Raw genomic sequence first — 14,962 nt, 5'->3', positions numbered from 1 at the left:
AATAAGTAAAAAATAATAATAAAGTAATAAATAGTAATTGAGTATTTTCTAAACTATTCTTGGTACCAAGTCAATTGAGGAAGTAAGGGAGGCAGTGAGGTTAGAAAGCTGTATGGGTTTCTGGGACGCTGTATTGTGTGCTTGTAAGGGTTTTGGGATTGCCTAGGGCAGATGGAAATTAGCCACATGCATGCCAGCACGGCATCGTCCGATGGCAGGAGATGAGCTACTTCCGCCCGCTCTGCTGCTTCCCCATGCCGCCACCTACTTCCTGGTATCTTTCTTCTTCAAATTTGCTGACTGGCTGAGCACCTCATACAATTAAAACAATTTTCCTAGCACTAAACCGATTCGAGGAGGTTTCATCGGGAACTTATGGGTATCTCATGCCAATTTCAGATCATCTCATCGGAGTTGCAGCAAAGCCTTTGAGCTCTAGATTCACTTTTTAAAGATTCATTTATCTAAAAGAGTTTTTATGTCCTTGGTTGGAATTTTTATTAAGAAATACAATAACATTGAAAATTCATAATTGTTTCTGTTGCTAGGGAAAATAAAAAGGTTTTAAGTAACTAAAAATACAGCAAAATTACAAGATTCAATCTAGCTATTACCTCTTTGTATTAGCCATCTGGGCTGCTTCACAATTTAGTAAGAGACAACAAATCGACAAACATCAAAATCTCAATGACTACAAAACACATTCGAGACTCCACAACATTGTAACCCAAAATCGCGACAATGCAGTACATGACTTATGGCTAAGAAGAAACCCCTCCGGACTGTGGCTCCACGATTTCACAAATCAAACGCCCATGTCTATAATGAGAAGCTTCATGCATCCAGGCAAATTAATCAAATCAACATCAGTGCTTCATGCTTATAGGTAAATCAAATATTTTCAATTATCAAAGCAACAGAATCTACCATTCATCCTTCTATTATGTCTTTCAGCACTTGGTTTACTGGCAGCAGCAACAGATGAACCAACTTCATCGACTCTGGATCCCATATCAAAAGTTCTAGTAAGGATAGCCGGAATTGCATTCCGTGTCCTTCCATGATATCATCTTCCTACGATCCCTTCCTCTAAACGATCTGGCAAGAAGCCTACCACTGACAGGCTTAGACAGGCCGACATCAACCACGGAAATACCCCTCCTTTTTTCTGAGGATCGGGATGACTCATCCACGAAATAGTCAAACAACATTGCAAGATAACACACTTGGTGAGATAAAATATAGTTTTCCTGACCCACGGGTAGCATTTTTAATATATGTAGATTGACCTACAAGATGCAAATGGTAAAGGATAACTTGTAAGAAGATTTCAGTATGTAAGCACACGTAATAACCAAGGAGAAGCAAAAAATGATATTAATGATCCGCAAACTATTATGAAGGAAATAAATTGGCAGATAGACTCATTTAAGCTGTGTTTTGCTTGAGAAAATGTCAGGAAGTCAGTAGCAACTAACTTCTGGAATTTAGAGAGAAAAAAGCAGCAAATCCATGATGAAGGATGGGATAGAAGTTCTTCCAGAGAAAGCTACTCTAAAGCATGCACTTAAAACTTAAAAGTTAAAATGCAAAATTTATCTTGTGATCTATGCCATCGAGAGCAGCTAATAAGTTGGAATAAGATTATAATACTTATTAAAAAAAAAGGATTATAATCCCTTCCACCATGCTTTCACGTTTTAAAGAATTAATACTGTAGGCCACAGCATATTCAAAGTACTGAAACTAGCTATTCCCATGGTTATTGATTACCTCGGCTTCAATGGCACAGAGTTCATTATACCACTCTGAACCATCACTTTCTGAATGATTTCCCCCAGAGGATTTATTGTAAAGACTCAATGCAAAATGTGGAGGCCTTAGAGGATATTCCATGCCAAACATGATCTGCCATAATTGAATGAAATGTGAAGCATCCAACAATCAATGAATGGACAAAATTCAAGAACTTAGAGAGAATTTAGTTACCTTGGCTTCTAACTTCCAAATTCTCTGGTCAGTATCCATGTTCCTGGTTAAAACAAGACAAAATTCCTTGGCCCCATAATTCACCCATGACTTTTCACCCATCTCATAATATTGAGTAGCAGTATTTTCTGACTCAAGCTCAATATATGCAGGCCCATCCTGATCGCTATCAGTATCCAGCATCAGATCCAAATCGTCATCAGGTTTCTTAAAACTTTGGGATTTTGTCTTGGATATTGGAGGTACTAGGCTCTTTGAAATTAAAGTCAGCTGCCTGGAATGCTCATGATTAGATCCTTTTAAACGATTAAGTTTAACATCACCTGTGACAGATGCAGAGGGAACCAAAGATGGAAGCTCCCCATCTTCCCTTGCACTCTCTAGCTCTTCTTTTGAGGTACCGGATCGGCCATTCATATCAGCATCTATAGATTCCCGAACTTGCTCTGTTTCTACAACGGGCAAAGATAAAGCCTGAATAGATTGGTGTCCTACAGTTGACCAACCATGCAAATTGCAAACAGGGTTATGCAAAGCCCACGGAACACTTTCACAAGTTACAGCAGGCCACCTAAGCTTCATAAGTAAATCAAGCTGTGCCCTGTAAGCCAATAAGAATTTGAAATTTCAACATAACACCTATCTTGAGATGCTGGCAAACAAGACATGAGGCCGTTTGGATTGAGAAACACTCTCAACCCATCTCATCTCATCATTATAATTTTCTCAAACTTCCATACAAAATATAATAAACAATTCAACTTTTTCAAATCCCAATTCAACTTTTTCAAATTTCAAAACAATAATTATATTAAAAAATAATATTCTAACAATATTTTATTCAACTTTCATCTAAAACCATCTCATCTCATCTCACTATCCAAACAACCTCCAGCACCAACATATATAATTCCCACTTTTAAATGGCAGCAAATATAAGTAATGAACATGCAGAGCAGGATGAAGATCTTTAAATGACCAATATATTGGTCACAATATATTATAATAAAGGATGCCAAGAAAAGGCTTAAAAAAGTGAACAAAAACATTAATTTTAAAGTCAGATTTGACCACTCTCCTAGTGATTTCTAGTTTGTCCTTGATGATCCAGTATTCTAAACATACAAAACAGTGACTCACACAAGAGCCAGCTGAGCCTTTTTCCGAGAACGAATTCTTTGCACAACTGTCTGGATACGGTTCTGTTGACGATACAGTGAAAGACCAGATATAACAGCATCACTTTTAGCTGTTTCACCACTTGGAGCTCCATGGCTAGTAAGCAATGGAGACATCTCAGGCAAAAAGTCAATTCCTGCCAAATGCTGGGCCCACTTATATGGACGTGATGTTCTCTTTTCATCAAATGTGAGGGCATCACCAACTGCAAGCTTGGCTGCCTGTACCAAGATCCAGATCAATTGTTATCAATGTAAAAATGAAAAAAGAAAGGGGGCAAATGCAAGAAAAAAAAGGATAGAAAATGGGAATATTGAAATGAAAATCACCAAGAAGATTGACAAAACATTCATACCTGATGAGGAAGTTCAATGCCAGCATCATCAGGGAATAAGTTGCATAAGATGTTATTCTCAGATCCATCATGGGACCCTTCAATCCCAACACACACGGCATTCAACTTTAATAAGTATTCAAACTTCAGAGTGATAAGTTTTGCAGACTTCAAATCAGAGACCTCGTCATCATATATATGAAGGATTGTTTTAAGAGGATGAACTTGATATAATCCCTCCTGATCAAGGTTCTCCTTGCTTGGAACCCTCTTTGGCCGCTTTCTTCTCCTTTGGCCATCATCTTCCTCATCAGGTGCATCATCCTCCAATCTGGAACTCTCTACATTAGTCGATATGCCTGAACCATTAAACCACATCAGTATTCATTTCCCTTCCTTTTTTGTTCTGGAGCCAACCTCCTAGGGCTTAACATATCTGACTTATTTTTTTTTATAAGTAATATTAAATTTTATTAATGTAAAGAAGGTGTAAGCCAGGTACACTGGGAGTATACATGTGAATAACATATCTGAATTATTTAATAATTGATCCCCCTGGTTTGTGCAAAATGCAGAATTCTATCATCACCAAGTCAAAGAAAAGCAACTATGTGAAAGCATATATGGAGTATAGATTTGCATAAATTCCAAAAAAAAAAAAAAAGCCGTGATTTTGACCATGATGTATCAATTATAGAGGTTGTCTACACTTGAAACATTAGATGAATATCCAACAAGTGGTTAAAGAGTGTACCAGTGTCCTTATTTGCTTGCTGGCGGGCAAAAGCTTGAGCATCCTTCAAACTTCCTACTATCTCCAAGTCCATATTTTCACAAAATGCTTCCTTTTGTGCCAAGAATTCTGAGTAAATTACATAAAGAGGAGGTGGAAGCAACTCCGCCAAATGGTGCTGCTTTAGTTTCTTTGTATGCAAAACCCCTAACTGGTTCTGCACCGGCAATGATGCTTTCTTAAGGGACTTAAGGTGCGAAGGGAGACTTGACAAGAATTTCTTGCGGTTTGCAATTGCATCCAAAAGCTTTTTCTTTTGCAATTCCAATTTCTCGTGAAGTTTGCATAGCTCTTTTCGCTGATAAGATGTTACTAAATCAGCAATCCCAAACCATACTTGACAAATTAAAGAAAGTGACAATATCAAACATGAACTAAGAGCATTTAAATGAATACAAATTTATTGTGACAAACTAGACTTGTTTTTCAGGGAAGGTGTGATACCCCATATAATAAGGATAAGGATAGGTGGTGTATGAGATCCCACATTACTTGAGAAGTAGAAGTTCTTGCTTTTTATAATGTTTCAATAGCGCTCTAATTGTATCATTAAATAGTCCTTTTAGGGTATAGACCATGTGATTTGAGCCTTCCATTAAGGCATTACCATTGGTATCAGAGTCAATCCCAACAAAAAATGTGGAACTTGAGCCATGCCACCTATGAAGAACGGGGCCGACGAGGACATCGGGATTTTTTTTTTTGGGGGGGGGGGGGGGGGAGGGAGAGAGAGAGAGAGAGATTGTGATACTTTAAATGATAAAAATAAGGGTAGGTGGTGTATAAGATCACACATTCCTTGAGAAGAAGAAGTTCTTGCTCTTTATAAGGTTCTAATGGGGTTCCAATTGTATCATTGACTAGTTCTTTTGGAGTATAAGTCATGTGGTTTGGGCTTTCCATTGAGGCGCTACAAAAGGAAATCAAATTTGCAAATCAAGAAGGGCATACTTGACTTTGATTATAGGATAGATGACAAGCACCATGCATCCTCTAAAAAGGATCGTTTCTATAAATATCACATCCACATCTTCACATGAATTCGCCATGCCCAAGGGCATGTGGGTTGATATATGAACTCACTTATACATACACATACTAGGAAGAGTCATTAGTCCAACTTTTCATTTCTTGAATAGGCTTCAGATCCCAAGACACACAGTAATGCAATACTTGTATTAAGATACATCAAGCTCATGAACAAGTTATGGGCATTAGAAAGCTGAGAATCTTTAATCAGGCACTACTTGGAAAGTGGTTGTGGAGATACCATAGAGAACCAGAAGCTATCTGGAAGTTGGTGATTGCAAATAAGTATGGAGAATTATGGGGTGGTTGGTGTTCTAAGGAAGTGCGAGGGGCTCATGGCGTGGGATTGTGGAACCATATTAGACAGGGATGGGAGGTTTTCTCTCACTATACGAGGCTTCGTTTAGGAGAGGGAAACAGGATCAAATTCTGGTTTGACACCTGGTGTGGCAATTGTGCGTTTAAGGATTTATTCCCGACATTATTTTTGGTTGCAAGCGACAAAGAGAAATCAGTGGCGGAAGTCATGGTGGTCATGGGGGAGCAAATCCAGTGGAATATCAGTTTTAGCAGGGCTGCTCAAGACTGGGAAATGGATAATTTTGAAGCCTTTTTCAGCCTCTTGTACTCAACCAAACCAAGTGTTCAGCTTCTAGATTCGTTGTGGTGGGTACCGTTGAGAAAAGGTAAGTTTTCAGTCCGTGTTTTCTACAAGGCTCTAACACAAGGGCAACCCTCACAGTTTCCTTGGAAAAAGCTTTGGAAACACAAGGCGCCCCTCAAAGCGGCTTTCTCTGTGTGGTCCGCTTCTTTGGGCAAGATCCTCACAACGGATAATTTGAGAAAACGAAGGGTGATCATCGTAGATTGGTGTTGCATGTGCAAGAAGGGGGGAGAATCTGTTGACCATCTTTTATTACACTGTGAGGTAGCTCGAGGGTTATGGAACGAGGTTTTCTGTAGACTAGACTTGGGTTGGGTTATGCCGGAATCAGTTGTGGCGGTTCTTGCTAGCTGGACAGGTCTGAGGGGCAACAACCAGATTAAGGCAATTTGGAAGATGATCCCGATATGCATTATGTGGTGCGTGTGGCAAGAGTGCAATGATCGGACTTTCGAGGATAAAGAGAGATCAATGGAGGAGCTGAAAGTCTTCTTTTTTAGAACTCTCTGTACTTGGGCTATTGCTGTTAGTTTTAATGGCCAGAATTTACATGAGTTTCTTATTTCTTTCGATCCTACGTAGTGTAGCACATTCTTTGTACTGAACGTGGCTTTCTGCCTATTCTTTTGAATATATCTTCTTACTTTTCTCAAAAAAAAAAAAGTTGTGTTATGCCAAAACCCAAAGCTTCCATATCCAATGTTAAATTTGAAAAGGCTAAACAAAAGCTGTAATAGAATTATTCCATAAGCCATTTAGAAGGAAAAAACAATCAAATGCAATTTTGACAGCAAAGAATTACATAACTGAGTGCGAGTAAAGAAGTGCAAAACTTCAATATTATTCCCATCCAACCACCTCTTCTATCAATACGTAGATCGGGCAATAAGAGCCACACTTTAAGCACCAGCTAGCCTTCGGCCAAGTATGATATACAAGTGGGACTTGCATTATTATCAATTTTTTATTTGTAAAGGAATTTCATTGATGAGAGAAGTAGGCATAGCCCAAGCATACAAGACATGTACAAGAGCAACACCTATGCATGATTGTCTAAAGATACAAAAAGCTCAAGGATATTCATGCCATTAAAATCTATTACAATTGACCAATAACTCCTAAATCAATGAGTACCCGGATTGCACAAAGTTTCTGGGGAAAAGAGCATAACATATTCTTGGCAATAGTAACCAAATACAATAAGGAGCAAGCACCTGGAACAGCTCAAAATGGAGCCTTTTCAACATCAGATCGTGCCTACTGTCCTTGGACAATGTCTTGCCTTTAATATCTTCAGGTGCATCACGGAAAAACTCTTCCTCGGAAACCAGTTCAATATCAGGGTATTTTGACCTGAAATCTTTACAAGCCTTTATTGCTTTGACATAGTGATTTTTCTCGTACATCAAATTGTGAAGCTGAAGGGTTGTGAAGTCCACCGGTGCCTTTGCACGCTCTGTTTCTGCTTTTACACGATCTTCTTCTAGTAAAATGGACCGGTTTGCCTGCGCCAGAACAACACAAAGAATCATTGAGAGGATAATGTAAACAATCAAATAGTACATAGGCAAAATAGTATCAGTTTCAGTTTGGCTATAGATACAATCCTAACAAAGAAATTACATTTTCTCACGGAAAGAGGTAAGCTTAATCAAATTGAAGAAACAATATCGCTTGAATTAACAACAAAACACAAAACCATAAATTACAAACCCTAGCGAGAGAGAAGAAAGGGAAGGTACCTGGCGGAGGGTAATGAAGTGGAGGAACATCTGAGTGACGAGCTCTCGGACAAGAGATTTGGGCTGCCCTTCTTTCTTGATGGAGAGAATCTTGGCCACGGTATCCTCCACCGAGGCCTTGCTCTCTTCCAGCATTTCGTGCGCCGACCTCTCTATCTTGAGCTGGACTGCTGACTGCGCATCCTCATCGTCCACCACCATCGCCCCTTCGTCTATCTCCCCGTCTTCCATCGTCCGGTGGTTTCTCCGGCGTCCCGGTTATGATCGTGTCTACTGAAGCTTGTAAAATAAGAGTGCGGGCCGTGGCCTTCCGAAGTTCAGAAGTTTGTAATTTATCCACTTCAGAAGTTCAGAAGTTTGCAATTTATCGACATGAAATTTTCATCTTAAATTTAAAATTTTCATTTCATCATTATAATTTTTTTAAATTTTAATATAAAATATAATAAATAATTCAACCTTTTCTTAATTTTTTTAAATTTAAAAATAATAATAATATTAAAATAAAAAATTTTAATATTTTATCTTAAAATTTAAAATTTTCATCTAAAAGTTCGGCCAGGCAGAACTATCTGAAAATTCATCTGAAACCTTTCACAAAAATTCTTCCAAATACTGGGCCACCGTTCGTTCCATTTTCAAAAACAAAAAAATAAAAATAAAAAGATTCTTCTCACGTTTTTGTTTTTGTTCTTTCTATCTTTGCCTAGACTTTTACAAAAAGTAAAAAATACAACTCCGAAACAAAAACATCCTAAAACATTATAAAATTAAGAGAAGTAATAAGATAATTGAAAGATTACAATATAGATAATTCTTTAGAAGTTCAATATCATTCATTTCAAATTTCTATATTGTATAAAAATATCATCAAGACATCCTCTTATAGGCATAAAAGGATAAAGAAATAAAAGGATGATACATGAATTAACAAGATACATTCATAAATTTAAAAATTCCAAGGATTAATAAATGAATTGGCTAGAATTCTAAGATGTGGAATCTAAATTATCATCCACTAAGTTCATGTATGCACTTATAACTCTTCCTTGGATGACCAAACACAAAAAATCTACCTTATTAAAACATTGCCAAAGAAAGACCTAATAGACAAAAAAAAAAAAAAATCAATGGCAAAGGAAAATAGTACAATGTTCTTGTGTACTTTGGAATGTTATAAAATTATCTCATCAAAACCTTGCCAATGAGAACCCAATAGAAAAAAACTTAGCGTGGGAAAAAAGAGTACAATCCTTATAATCATTATCTCTCCATCAAAAGTATACAGAAATTCAATAGTATAATGAAATATCTTTGAGTTGCACATTCCAGAATTTTATACCAACTTCTTAAATGTTGTAGTTGGTAATGTTTTAGTGAATAGATATGTTAAATTATTACTTGATCTTATTTACTTGATATCAATATCACCGCTTTTTTGGAGCTCATATGTATAAAAGGACTTTCTTGAAATATGTATATTCTATCACCTTTGATATAGCCTCCCTTAATTTGTGTGATACAAGTAGCATTATATTCATATAATGTTGTTGGGCTATCTTTGATTATGGATAAAACACGATTTTCTTGAATATGTTGAATTATTGAACTTAATCAAATGCATTATTGGCTTGCTTCATGAATTGCAATATTCTCCTAGTAGTTGGAAGAAGTGGCAACTAATGTTTGCTTAATAGATCTCCATAAAATAACAGTACCACCAGAAGTGAATATGTATCATCTTTGTGATCTTCCTCTTTGCAGATTAATTGAGGATTTGTCCATTTTAGATAAAATAATCTCATGTCAATTGTTTTACGAAAAGAACATGTTTGATACAATTCCAATGCTTTCGAGTTGATGCATAATTGTATCTTGCTAGTAAGTTGATAGAAAAGTCAATATTTGGTCATGTACAATTTGCAAGATACATCAAAACATCAATTGCACTAAGATATGGTATTTCATGATCAAGAATTCTTAATCTTCTTCTTAAGGAAGAAATTGATTTCATATTAAGTAATTGGACAACCATTAAAGTATCTAAAATATAAGCTTTGTTTATGTAAAAGTGTTTTATGACTTTTTCTATATATGTTGATTGATGGACAAGAGTTGCATTTGAAAAGTACTTAATTGGCAAACCAAGACAAACTCTTAATTTTTTTTGGGACTTTCATTCCAAACTCATTTTTTAAAAATAAGTTGCAATTTTTATGAACTTCTTATGGAGTCCCAACAAGATTTAAATCATCTATATATACTGTGACTTTTTGCCTAAACTTATTGTTATAATATAAAGATATTTATCACTACTTTTATTGACGGTTTCAACATGATAACCATTACGACAAATATCTTTAATTAAGTATGTTTCTTCTATTTTTAAGAACACAAAGTATCGTCAATAATAAATTTTGTCCCATAGGTGATATGATATTGGCTCTTCTGGAGCCTTCAATTAAGTTCGATGAACAAAATATTGTATTGACACAAACTCTATTTAATGTTAAATATTAAAAATATTTCCTATTTTTAATAATTGTATCCGTTGCACAACTATCTACCAGATACATATCTTTACCATTCATCTTGAATTGGTCAATGCATCAATAGAATCTATATCTACTTATAAACAAATATATATATATATATATATATATAATCTTATTAATGAAAATGAAAGTTTAACAATATGTACTAAAAGGAAGGGGAAAAAAAAAAAAAACCTCAATCGTAACGTGATTACATAATAAAAAAAATTAATTGTTATGGCTAGGATCTATAAAGAAATCAAAAATATCAAGATGAGTTAGGTCCATACTATTAGGGTTATCAAAATAAGTTAGATGATCTTTTGAATCCTTATAGTTGACAAAATTCATTTCGACCCTATTAACGCATAAGTTTGCACAACAAGCCAGAATAGGAAAAAGAGTAATCCCCAGCGCACGAAGCTGACTCGAGTCTCGATGATACAATCTACTGCCTAAGATGATAGTTTGGGGGTGTCAGTAAGGTGTCTATACGTACACCCATAGCAATAAATAGAAAAATAATATATAAAATATATATAGAGAATGAGACATACAGATTTACATGGTTCAGCACAGAGCCTGTAACAGCCCGCTAGAAATTCAATTGTGAAATTTCTATTAACTTTAGGAATCTCGTAAAAAACCCATAAGTTTTCACGAATCCATTAATCGTATAGGTTTTTGTCTAACTACATAGTTAGTGTTATTATTTACTATGGTATCAGAAGTGTATTTTTGATTATTGGAGATAGTTAGAAGTGTCAAAATGTATTATGATTTGTGCCATTAGACTCGGAGGGTTATTTAAAGTCTTATGGCGCAATAACATTTTTTCATATTTTCGGACAAAACGTCTGTTCAAAACTGTAGATATTATTGGATAAAAAGAAATATCTTGAGGTAATTTTTTTGTGAATATTATTGGGTAAAAATATTTTGAGTTGATTTTTATAGATATTATTAGATAAAAATATCTTAAGTTGATTTTTGTAGATATTATTGGATAGAATATTATGAGATAATCTTTTATAGATATTTTGGGTAGGAGAAAACCACACTCAACTCTCAACTCCAGCCTTATCACCTCCCTTATCTCATCCATAAATGTGTCCAGCCAGCACCCATGAACTTATCTTCAATTACTCCTTCTAATAAAAGATTATCAAACACTCTCTCTCGGACAGATTTTAGGAGATCTTTTGCATGCCCATTTCGAAGCTGTTGTAAGTATTTTATCATAAAGTATCCTTCATATAAGTTGTTCCTTTTTGAGTCTAGTTTACATGGATATCTTATTTGCCCCATTTGAAGATCATTTGGTCAGTCAAATATTGTGTAAACTATAGAAAGGTCATTCTAGGAGATAAACTGGAGAATATGTTATAGTTTGGAGTTTTTGACCAAGCTAATGGATAGATATTGGTCCGAAATTTTTATGGAGTATTGTTAACATGTATATGTGACTATTGGTTGAGGATTTTTGCATGATTAAAGGTTTTGATGAAAGATGTTCTTAGATTTAGAAACTTAGAAACTGGAAGAGGAAAAACAGTTTCTGTTTTGAGAAAGTTTAACTCTTTGGTGGTTTAAACCTATTCTAATGACTTTGATAATTTTATTGGAGGATCCTAAACATCTTATATACATGTTATATTATTATTTTGAAGATATTTGATGTTAGTTTCAAAGATATGAAATTTTATGCAAAGAGATATTCAAATAAGTCAAAGTGTGGATATTCTTGGCTAAATTTATGTTTTGGTTAATTTCTAACCATATGATCTTGAATTAGAAGCTTATATATGTTTTAGGACATCTTTTTAAACCATGTGATGGTTTGGTTTGAAGATCATATATTTATAAGTCATAGATCAAGAGATTTATCAAAACTAGTTGAGGGAAAAGTTTATGTTTTTGGACTAAGTGTAAAACCAAAAACTCCAAATGTTATTTTGTGATTTTGGTGACTTTAGTTTGATGATTTAAAGCATGGTTGATATTAGGATGATATTATGAATATGTTAGAAGTAAGATTTGATTTTTTGAAATTCTTGGAGATGTTTTGATTTAAGGTCAAAACTTGTGATTCAAGTGCTTGGATCTTTTTACAAAAAAGTTTGGTGTTGATTATTAGTTTTTTTTAAATGGATGTTTTAAGTATGGTTTTGAACTTAGGATTGTTTGTTGCAAAATTTTGGTTTAAGCATGAGTTTTGAAGTTGGAAGGAATTGCAACAAAAATAAAGGGAAATTGCCTATGGATGTTTCGATCATAGTGTGTTCTTCATAGTTGTGTTCTGTTTTAAATTTTTCTAAGTTGATATTTAAGTTTAGGACAAGATTTACATGAGGAATGTAAATTTTGGAAACTTTTGGAGTTAGTATGCAAAATCCTTAAGTTATGGGTAAAACGGTCATTTTCCCACATGTAGAGAGTAAAATGAAAATTTTACTCTTTAAGTTAGTATTTTTCATATTTCAAATTATTAGTGATTTAGTTCTAACTTTTAGAATCACTAATTACAGTTCCTCGTGATCGCACTTTAAGTTTTATAAGAAACACGGAGATCGAGGTAAGTTAGCTTTTAACTTACTAGCAGTCTACTGTGTATGTGTGCTAAGTAAAAGAATTACAGTGTATGTGTGTATGTTATCATATATGTCATACCATGCCAAGTTATCATGTAATTGTCTATTATACAGAATTTATTCTGTCATCAATTTTTATCTGTTACACAATATATTCTGTCATGTATTACTATACATTACAAATATGTCATGTTAAATATGTTGTCTGTTATATGTTATGCCATGTTACGAAATGTTACTATCTCAAGTTGGTTATGTATTTAACTACAATTGTGATGCGTAAAATACATGGGGCCACAACAACTGTGGAGTATGTATTTTTCATGTTAAGTCAAGTTTATGTAGAATACATGGGGCCACAACAACTGTGGAGTATGTATTTAACTGCATAGTGATGTATAGAATACATGGGGCCACAACAACTGTGGAGTATGTATTTACACATAGAATACATGGGGCCACAACAACTGTGGAGTATGTATTTTTAATGTTAAGTCAAGTTTGTGTAGAATACATGGGGCCACAACAACTGTGGAGTATGTATTTACACGTAGAATACATGGGGCCACAACAACTGTGGAGTATGTATTTTTCATATTAAATTCAAGTTTTAGAGCAAGTTCATGCTAAGTCAAGTTTCAGATCAAGTTCATGTCAAGTCAAGTTCAGTTCATGATTCAATTTAAACTATGTCAATTATGCTATATTGTACGCTAAGTTATGCTTTAATTACTTATGAATTTGATTATGCATTTATGCTTTTACTGTCATACATGCATCATTAGTCTGTATGGAAGTTTTTTGTTAACTTGTTGAGATTTGTAATCAAATCTCACTGTGGTAGTCCCAACTACCATTCCCCCCGAATGGTAGATCTTGTTACAGGACCTGAAGGAGGATCAGGAGCTGACCAACTAGACACAGTCGACTGAACGACGGTGCGTCGTTAATGTTAATATAGTAGTTAAATTACTACTTGTACGATGGAGTTGCATCTCCAGTACTTTTGGATCATAACTATTTTGGAATAGTGCTGTGATCTTAGTTATTCAATGGATCTTTATGTATGAAGTATGTTTTAAGTATTGAGATATTTTCAGTTTGGTGCATAGTATTGCTAAAAAAAAAATTATCCGCTGCGAATATTGCATAATGTTAGATGCATGTTAGGATTATTGCATCTTATATGTCATGAACGGGGGCAGGTAACCTTGTGTTACATGTCTCGACGCTTCAAATGTCCGTCCGATCCCAAACGGAATTTGGGGGCGTCACAGAGCCTACATCCATGGGTCATTTAGAGGGTAAATCCGCGATAATAGAAGTATTTTATAGTCTCTCTTGGTCTCTCGCACCTCTTTGTATGATAGGGATTGGTGACCTCTTTTGGTCTAGAGAAGATGGTCTATCTAGAGTCTCTTCGTCTTCCAGTTGCAGTCTCCCTTATTTTTCCATAAGATCCCCTTTTATTTGAGCCCTTGGGAGTGATAAGGAATGGCAACTTTATGTCACCTTACCCTCTTTGTGTCTAACTTCCCCTCTTATCTTGTCCCCTCCTTTCTTTTCTCTTGCTTCCAGATGATGGCTTCCCATGGATTGGACCTGGAATGCTATATTGGGCCTGGTAGATTTATCCCCAATAATATGCCCACAATTTTTAAGGTTGATTTTCTTAACAAGAAGGCTTTAAAAATCTTCGATTCAAGTCGTGACAAAGATAGCTTGCACAAATCTGTAGAAAAAATAAATTTAAAAAATCGGTCCCTGGTTTTTTGTTAGTTTGTGTTAAGCAATGAAGATCTCTAAGTGCAGAGCTTTCCTTGGAGATATAGGTGGGAGATGGCTCAACTGTATTAGGTGTGAGGGCATAGCTCGGCTTGGAGAGTAGAAACAAGATGTGCTCAACCGCGCTAGTTACGAGCGAGGAGATCAGCTTGCAGACATAGGGGAGAGATGGCTCGATTGCGCTAGGTGTGATCACAGAGCTTGGCTTGGAGAGTTAGGCAAGAGATGTTCTCGACAACGCTAGGTATGAGCTCAAAGCTCAACTTTGAGAGCTAGGCAGGAGATGTGCTCGACCATGCTAGGTGCAAGTGCGGAGCTCAGC

At 35.5% G+C, this 14,962-nt stretch overlaps 1 protein-coding gene across 2 annotated transcripts; it reads right to left on the bottom strand.

Moving 5' to 3' along the window:
- Positions 1-459: 459 nt before the first annotated feature.
- LOC122296352 (THO complex subunit 5A) lies at positions 460-8,076 on the bottom strand. 2 transcript variants are annotated; one of them, XR_006238467.1, is made up of 9 exons: positions 7,731-8,076; positions 7,203-7,493; positions 4,257-4,593; positions 3,524-3,861; positions 3,130-3,389; positions 1,990-2,590; positions 1,774-1,908; positions 928-1,289; positions 460-832 (listed from the first exon to the last, which is right to left on the bottom strand). XR_006238467.1 is itself a non-coding variant. In XM_043105961.1 (8 exons), the coding sequence occupies exons 1-8, from the start codon at positions 7,959-7,961 to the stop codon at positions 1,023-1,025; spliced, it is 2,460 nt and encodes an 819-aa protein (XP_042961895.1). In that variant the 5' UTR covers positions 7,962-8,076; the 3' UTR covers positions 460-1,022. The 2 variants fall into 2 exon arrangements, 1 of the variants encoding a protein (XP_042961895.1); XM_043105961.1 differs by having other exon boundaries at positions 460-1,289.
- Between the last annotated feature and the right edge of the window lie 6,886 nt (positions 8,077-14,962).

The sequence above is a fragment of the Carya illinoinensis genome, chromosome 15 (assembly GCF_018687715.1).
Source record: "Carya illinoinensis cultivar Pawnee chromosome 15, C.illinoinensisPawnee_v1, whole genome shotgun sequence".
Taxonomy (NCBI): domain Eukaryota; kingdom Viridiplantae; phylum Streptophyta; class Magnoliopsida; order Fagales; family Juglandaceae; genus Carya; species Carya illinoinensis.
Note: the sequence above shows the minus strand (reverse complement) of the source record. Positions and strands in the feature narration are given on the sequence as shown.